General features: G+C 41.9%; 1 protein-coding gene across 1 annotated transcript; it reads left to right on the top strand.

Moving 5' to 3' along the window:
• The first annotated feature begins 237 nt into the window (after positions 1-237).
• LOC138371744 (uncharacterized) lies at positions 238-1,766 on the top strand. The gene is made up of 3 exons (XM_069336765.1): positions 238-351; positions 492-855; positions 1,150-1,766. The coding sequence occupies exons 1-3, from the start codon at positions 238-240 to the stop codon at positions 1,764-1,766; spliced, it is 1,095 nt and encodes a 364-aa protein (XP_069192866.1).
• The last annotated feature ends 7,042 nt before the right edge of the window (positions 1,767-8,808 follow it).

The following is an 8,808-nucleotide window of genomic DNA, read 5'->3' as shown; positions in this document are numbered from 1 at the left end:
GTCTAATAAACCTGAAAAAGAAATGTATATGACAGTAAGAAAATGTACTTATTACACTTAATATTAAATCGTGCTGTCAATTCGGAGGATGGGTTGCATTACACTGTGTAAGTATTTCATTTCCCTCCCAGTCTTTATCCTTGTGCACAGTAGTTTGGGCCATTATAAGAGGTTACTCAGTTGATCTAGTATGTTATTTAAAATCGTTATTCTAATGTTACTCTTACTGTTACTGTCATGGATGTTACTGCTGCTGCTGATGTTACTGTTGGTGATGGTACTGTTACTGATATTACTGTTGCTGATGTTACTGTTGCTAATGTTACTGTTGCTACTGATGTTCTTGTTACAGTTGCTGGTGTTACTGTTGCTACTGATGTTACTGTTGCTGATGTTATTGTTAATGTTGCTGATGTTACTGTTACTGTTGCTGGTGTTACTGTTGCTGGTGTTACTGTTACTGTTGCTGATATTACTGATGCTGATGGTAGGTTACTGTTGTTGATGTTACTGTTCCTGATAGTACTGCTACTGTAACTGATGTAACAGTTGCTGATGTTACTATTGCTGATGTTACTGTTGGTGATGTTCCTGTTACTGTTTCTGATGTTACTGTTACTGATTCTGATGTTACTGGTGCTGCTGTTACTGTTACTGAGGTTAATGCTACTGTTATTGTTGCTGATGTTACTATTGCTGATGTTATTGTTACTGATTTTACTGATACTGATGTTACTGTTATTGTAGTTGATGTTACTATTTCTGATGTTACTATTTCTGATGTTACTATTACTGTTGCTGATGTTAATATTGCTGATATTACTGTTACTGTTGTTACTGGTGTTGCTGTTACTGGTGCGGATTTCACTGTTGGTGTTACTGTTATTGTTGCTGATTTTACTGTTACTGTTGCTGATTCTACTGTTACTGGTGCTGATTTTACTGTTACTGTTGCTGATTCTACTGTTACTGTTGCTGATTCTACTGTTACTGGTGCTGATTTTACTGTTGGTGTTACTATTACTGTTGTTGCTGCTGTTGATGTTGCTGTTGCTGATGTTACTGTTACTAATGTTACTGTTACTAATGTTACTGTTACTAATGTTACTATTTATAATGTTACTGTTTCTGATGTTACTGATGCTGAAGATAATGTTACTGTTGTTGAAGTTACTGTTGTTGATGTTACTGTTGCTGATGGTATTGTTGTTGATGTTACTGTTACTATTGCTGGTGTTCCTGTTGCTGATGTTACCGTTACTGATGTTACGGCTGCTGATGTTATTGTTACTGTTGATGATGTTACCGTTACTGATGTTACGGCTGCTGATGTTATTGTTACTGTTGATGATGTAACTGTTACTATTGCTGATGTTACTGTTGTTGATGTAACCGTTACTATTGCTGATGTTACTGTTACTGTTACTGTTGATGATGTAACTGTTACTATTGCTGATGTTACTGTTACTGTTGCTGATGGTACGGTTACTGTTTCTGATGTTACTGTTTCCGATGTTACTGTTGTTGATGGTATTGTTGCCGATGGTACTGTTACTGATGTTGCTGTTACTGACGCGGATGTTTCTGTTGCTGGTACTGATGTTTCTGTTGCTGATGTTACTGTTGTTGATGTTACTGTTGCTGGTGCTGATGTTTCTGTTGCTGATGTTACTGTTGTTGATGTTACTGTTGGTGGTGCTGATGTTTCTGTTGCTGGTGCCTCTTCATCTAGGAGGGTGACAGAGGGCCCGCAGATTGCCGTGTGAACAATGAGCCTGGGAGACTCCTGCGATGGTGCAGGCATGATGACGGGTGTCTGAGGGAGGGGTAATAGGGGATGGGGTTGAAGTGGATAGGGGGGGTGTTGGAGGTAGGGGTGTGTGAGAGGACTAATGGGGCATGGGGTTGAGGGGGAAGACAGTTCTGGGTGGGAGGAAGGCGGAGAAAGTCCTTGTCTATCTGCCTGCCATTAAGTCAGTTCCTGTAAGAGACAAATACACATTAAGACCCTTTCCTGAGATTCTCTCCGATGGGCACGAATATATATAGCAACATTACCATATATAGATAAGATTATATGAGAAGAACCCTAATAGAAGATACTAATTCATGATTCTCTATACTGGACTTAAATTGAACTGTTTCGTATGGACCAATAAATCTTCTGAGGTGCCCTTTGTTCCTATGTTCTTATCTTGTGTTGCTCTTGTTTTGTAATTTTTTTAAGTTCTTGTGTTTTTTACAAATGTGTGCAAATACCTCTGGTAATATTAAGTATAATTAGGAAAAGACCCTGTTCTAGATATAAGAATATCAAGTTCTCTGTCTGTCTGTTTGGCCAAAATAGGAGACCAGAGTCTTGGGGCTAGTCTCACTCAACATTCCTCTATGAAACATGGGGGTATGGGAGTGTCATAGGCCATTCAGGGTCGGCCATTAGTCGGTCGGTCTAAATGCCACTCATTACAAAAATATCAAAATCTAGAGCAACCTTCTTCATGTTTCATGAACTCTGAACTGAAATCGTGGATGTGTTTTCTGATTTTTACATAATTTCTCCCGCCATTTCCCTGCGCACCTTCATGACTTACTCGAAAAGCTGAACGTGAATTTGTTTGGGTTACAGTATTACATTTTATAAGAGAGAGAGAGAGAGAGAGAGAGAGAGAGAGAGAGAGAGAGAGAGAGAGAGAGAGAGTGGTAGGGGAGAGAAATGCGTTTCTAGGGACAGGCTTCAGATAGGTTGATGTACGATAACAGATTGCAGTTTCATTTGAAATTTACAGCACTTCATATGATCTCTAGTCTAGTTTTAATTTAAATAAAAAAGTGAGCGAAATAAGTGAGAGAGAAGGGGAAAGAGAGAGAGAGAGAGAGAGAGAGAGAGAGAGAGAGAGAGAGAGAGAGAGAGAGAGAGAGAGAGAGAGAGAGAGAGAGAGAGAGAGAGAAAGGGGAGAGGAGAAGGGAAGGGAGTGTGAGAGGGAAGACTGGGAGAAAGTGGTGAGGGGGGGAAGGATGAAGCAGGACCCAGGTACCGCCGGTCATCCATCTATGTTTTTTATAAATTGTAAGACACAATGAATTGTGAAGGAACAAATATTTGTGATTACATTATCTATTCTTATTTTGTTAAGATGGAAGAGGACTGTTCGTAGATGACGTGGTGTCCCAAGGAAACACCAACCATTAACACCAACCACCTGACGTTACTTCGTCCACCCTCTAGGACTGGACGGTAGAGCGATGGTCTCGCTTCATGCATGTAGGCGTTCAATTCCCGACCTCCCAAGTGGTTGGGCACCATTCCTTCCCCCCTCCTTCCCGTCCCATACCAAATACTTATCCTGACCCCTTCCAAGTGTTTTATAGTCGTAATGGCTTGGCCTTTCTCCCGAGAGATCCCTTCCCTTCTAACCCTTCCCAACTATCCCTGCACACCCGTCCTAACTATCCCTGCCCACCCTTCCTAACTATTTCTGCACACCCGTCCTAACTATCCCTGCACACCCTTCCTAACTGTCCCTACACACCCGTCTTAACTATCCCTGCACACCTGTCCTAACTATCCCTGCACACGCGTCCTAACTATCCCTGCACACCTGTCCTAACTATCCCTGTACACCCTTCCTAACTATCCCTGCACACCCTTCCTAACTATCCCTGCCCACCCTTCCTAACTATCCCTGCCCACCCTTCCTAACTATCCCTGTACACCCTTCCTAACTATCCCTGCACACCCTTCCTAACTATCCCTGTCCACCCTTCCTAACTATCCCTGCCCACCCTTCCTAACTATCCCTGCACACCATTCCTAACTATCCCTGCCCACCCTTCCTAACTATCCCTGCACACCATTCCTAACTATCCCTGCCCACCCTTCCTAACTATCCCTGCCCACCCTTCCTAACTATCCCTGCCCATCACCCTCGACTAGTCAACAAACCCCGCCCACGGCCCATCGTCACACAGATTGCACAAATTAATAGTAATCATCAATGACTCGGCAAAGTCCAAATACATAGATCGCCAGTGAGCCGAAAAACAGCAGCAATGTGACTAATGGTACAATCTTGTCATTGTAAATGAAACATCAGCTTGGGGCACCGATCGTGAATTGTACCACAAATCTCGTGTAGGGTCTAAGACCTGATAGAAGTATGAGCCCATCAACTCTATAAACAAACCGGCCTCACCTAATCTCACCTAATGAATACATGAGGTAAAAGTATTTCATATATGGTGTTACATAAGGTGAGTGACGTCACAATGCACCATTACAGGTCTTAACCCCTACTGAATTTCCCGGATTCTACTGTATTGTCCCGTACCCTACTGCATTGTTCCGGACCCTACTGTATTGTCACAGATCTTACAGCATTTTCCCGGACCCTACTGTATTGTCCCGGACCCCCAGTGGATTATCCCGGACACTAGTGCATTGTCCAGTACCCTACTGCATTCCTCCGGACCCTACTGCATTGTCCTGGACCCTACTGCATTCCTCCAGACCCTACTGCATTGTGTTGGACCGTACTGCATTGTCCCGAACCCAACTGTATTGTCCTGGACCCCTATTATATTGTCCTAGACCACAATATATGTCCACAGATATATTCACAAAACTGAATAATGAACAGATTTATTTAAAGGAGGCAAAACTTAAATAACGTAACTGAATTAACCTAAAATACGAATATACTTTTATTTAACTTACAAGCTGTACCCAACCACACGTTACTGTGGCTCAGCAATGCATGAGCGTTGCTGAACAAAAGTAACCCTCCCCTGTTCCCCCCATCCTCCCCACCATTCCACTCTCCCCAATTCCCTCGTCTCCCAACCATTCCCCACTTCCCCGTCCTCTCGTCCTCCACACCATTCCCCCTCTCTCCCGTCCCCTCATCCTCCTCACCTTCCCCCACTCTCCCATCCCCTCATCCTCCTCACCTTCCCCCACTCTCCCGTCCCCTCATCCTCCCCACCATTCCCCATTCCGTCGTCCGATGCATTTCCAAATGATCTGATGTTCCCATCACTGAAAAATAAGGACAGTTAAAAATAACGAAATGAAAAACAATAAAACATAAAAAAAAAATAAACTATACTCACGAAATGAACTATATGGAAACAACACAGCTCAGTTCCAATGCAATGTCATGCAAAATAATTATCTCCAAATGAAAATAAATCAAAATTTATGAAAATTAAATTTATCAATGCAATCGTAAATATTGAAATGGGATCATGACATATTTAGTATAGTGTGTGTCAATATTACATGCAACAGTTGGCACTAGTAGTGTGGTTGAGGACTACAGCGACGCGCGCCACCTGCCAGGTGGCACTCAGGTGAGTGTCACCTGGCAGGTGGCTCGCGTCATCGTAGTCCTCAAGGATTTTTGGGGATTTTCCTGGAAGTTTTGGCGTGTTTCGGACGCGTGTGAGCGTCCTGTGTTTGGGTATGTGGTCAGGAAAGAGAGTAAGTTATGTTGTTGGATGCCGGGTGTAGCGCGTCGTCGTCGTCCCAGCGCGTCGTCGTAGTCGCGGAGGGATTGGGAGGGGAATTTCCCGGAAGTTTGGCGCGTGTCGGATGCGGTGTTGAGTGGCGGGTGAGCAGGTGTACCGCGTCGCTCTAGCCACAAAGGGGATTTCTGGGAAGTCGTAAGAAAATAGAAGGATAAGAGGAAGGAGTAAATGAATATGTATGTGTGTTTTGCATAGACTTAATCCAGTGTGTGGATAATAATTTTTGATGATCGTGAGTCAGTAGAGATAGAGTGTAGATGCAAAACATAGTCTGTTATGTTGTTTGGGGTGTGGGAGGGATAGGGGAGGGATCGATGGAGGGAAGGGTGAGTGGAGCTCCCCCTCCTCATCGTGAGACTGCTCTGGGTCATTATGCGGTTAGACAAACCATTAACGCCCCTACAGGAAGTCCTAAGTGAGAGAGGATGAGCGAGTAGACTCCAGCAGGAGGGATGTGTGTGTGTGACCCATTTACCTTAAAAGCATTTCCTTGTCTTAAGACCAGACTTGGAGACGTTCACCCCGCGGCGGGTCCCCATACACTGTGGATTCGTTAAGGAGGAGCGAGGTACATACTCCTGCCGACAGACAGACAGACCCACAGTCTCTCTCTCTCTCTCTCTCTCTCTGTCTCTCTGTCTCTCTGTCTCTCTCTCTCTATGTCTCTCTATCTCTCTCTCTCTCTCTCTCTCTCTCTCTCTCTCTCTCTCTCTGTCTCTCTGTCTCTCTCTCTCTATGTCTCTCTCTCTCTCTCTATGTCTCTCTGTCTCTCTCTCTCTCTCTCTCTCTCTCTCTCTCTCTCTCTCTCTCTCCCGCTCTATAGTCCACCACAAATCTCTTCACTTAGTAAACTCAGTCAAAGTCCGGAGGTTAGCGTTTACTAAAAGAGAGAAACATTTCACATCATCACGGAGACGCGATCTCCACCTACGAATTATTCTTGTTAACTGTGATCACATCATCTACTGGCTCAAATAAATATCATTGAAATGTATGCATGTTTACTCAATCTCTATCACCTCTTCGTCCTACAATCACTCATTACTGCTGTGTTGGAGATGTTCATCCCGCACGATTCCCCGTACACTGAGATTCTGGTAATGAGGGAGCGAGGTACATACTCCGCCAGCAGGGGTCCTCACCGGCAGACCCACACCTGCCAACCAGCAACCACTCCCACCCTTCATCCCCACCCGCTCCCATACCATCAACCATTGTTCCGTGCAATCCCCCTTTAGTATTATTTCTGTTAATATGTGTTAGCTATATCGTAACGTGACCAACATGGTGAGAGCAATAAACGAGGGAAAAGTAAACACATTATATAAATTTATTTCTTTATTAAACACTTAAGCGATTCTCTATGTCTCTCTCTCTCTCTGTCTCTCTCGCTTTGTCTCTCTATCTCTCTCTCCTTCACATTGTTCATTCATAGTTCCTTTTCATTAAACTATTCAGTTTTACATATATAAACAAAGTCAGGGACTAGTTTTACTAATACATCTTCTCTAGTATCCAGTGATTTTCTTCGAGATTTAAAACACAGCTATTTCAAACGTATTAAAATACAATAATTTGGTATCGAGCTCCAGCTCCTATCCCGCCTTAGCCCCATGTCGTATAATGAATACTAACAGTCCAAATCCCTCTAAAATTTTAAAATAATCATATTTCAAACGTAGTTCAATACAGTAATTTAGTTACCGAGCTCCAGCTCTTGCCCTCCACCTCAGTTCCCTCACACATCTTCGTTAATACCTATTCAAATTCCCCGAAATTTCCACCCTCTGTATTTCAGACATAGTTTAGTAAATGCAAACAGTTACCGAACTCTAGCTCTTATCCTCAGCCTTAGCTCTCTCTCGTATCTTCGTTAATATCTAATCAAATTCCCTGAAATTTCTACCCTCTGTATTTCAGACGTAGTTTAGTAAATCCAAACAATTATCAAACTCGAGCTCTTGTCCCCAGCTTAGTTCATTTGTCCTCAGCCTTAGCTCTCTCTCGTATCTTCGTTAATATCTAATCAAATTCCCTGAAATTTCTACCCTCTGTATTTCAGACGTAGTTTAGTAAATCCAAACAATTATCAAACTCGAGCTCTTGTCCCCAGCTTAGTTCATTTGTACAAGATCGTTAGTAACAGACCAATTTTCCCCGAAATTTAAAGCAGACATACTTCAAAGTTAGTAAATAAGATCAAGTCAGTTACTGAGCTCCAGCTCTCGTCCACACCTTAGTTCTCTCTCGTATCTTTGTAAATATCCTATCAATTCCCCTGAAATTTTTACCTCTGTATTTCATAGTAAATATGATGTAAACAATTATAAAACTCTAGCTCTTGTCCTCTGTCCAAGTTCACTCCTGTAAATTTATTACTATCAGTCCAAATCCCCCTGAGATTTGAACACCCAACTACATTTTCAGACATAGTAAATAAAAAAAAACCGGTTCAGTTATCAAGTTTCAACTCTTGTCCCCCCCCAGCTTAGTTCAATTTGTACAAGTTCTTTATTTTCCAACTAAATCACCCTGAGATTTAAGATCACCTTATTTCTAACGTAGTAAAATTAATCTGGACATTAGCCAAGCTCCATTTCCTCAGTCTTAGATCATCAAACATAATTATATCCGATCAAGTCCCTCTACAGCCTAACTGTTTATCAGAGTAATCACCTTACCATTCTCATCCCCAACGTATCCAAACCTTCAATAATCATCATACTGTATTTGCATATTTACTCTATATTCAGCTGTGTTCTTCACATTTTTTCCATGTTTTCTGTGTTCATTCCATGTTCTACAAATGTTCACAGCATGCTCAGTTCAATTCTTTTCACCTGTTTTTCTCATTTTTTCTGTTTTCTACCATTTTCCCCATATGTTCACTATGTTCTTTGTCATGTTTTCATGAACATCATATGTTCTCTGTATAACTTTTATACTCAATATTCATGTTCTCCATGTTCTTAGCTTGTTCTTCACATGTTCAGTGTTCATTCTTGTATTCCCTATGTTCCTTATCATGTCTTCATATTCTCTATAAGTTCATATTCCATGCATGTTCACTCTATTCATCAACTTTTTCTTACATGTTTTCTGCGTTCACCATATGTTCACTGTATTCATTCCCCTACTTAACCTCAATTTTTTTTATGTTCTTTGTTTCTTTAAACCAATTTGTTTCTTCCATTCACTATCTAGTTCTTTGTCAAATAATATTATACTGCAATACAGTTCCCTCAACAATTTTAGCCACCCAGTTTTTATTTACAAAACTAT

This window comes from Procambarus clarkii, chromosome 36 (genome assembly GCF_040958095.1).
Source record: "Procambarus clarkii isolate CNS0578487 chromosome 36, FALCON_Pclarkii_2.0, whole genome shotgun sequence".
Classification (NCBI taxonomy): domain Eukaryota; kingdom Metazoa; phylum Arthropoda; class Malacostraca; order Decapoda; family Cambaridae; genus Procambarus; species Procambarus clarkii.
The sequence above is the reverse complement of the archived record's forward strand: the minus strand, read 5'-3'. Positions and strand labels throughout refer to the sequence as shown.

Bases quoted from the DNA above. Each gene is read 5' to 3' on its own strand.
- LOC138371744 (XM_069336765.1), top strand. From the start codon at position 238: ATGGATGTTACTGCTGCTGCTGATGTTACTGTTGGTGATGGTACTGTT. The intron at 352-491 runs GTTGCTGGTGTT...TGCTGATGGTAG, and splicing joins CTACTGATGTTCTTGTTACA to GTTACTGTTGTTGATGTTAC. The intron at 856-1,149 runs GTGCGGATTTCA...CTGATGCTGAAG, and splicing joins TACTGGTGTTGCTGTTACTG to ATAATGTTACTGTTGTTGAA.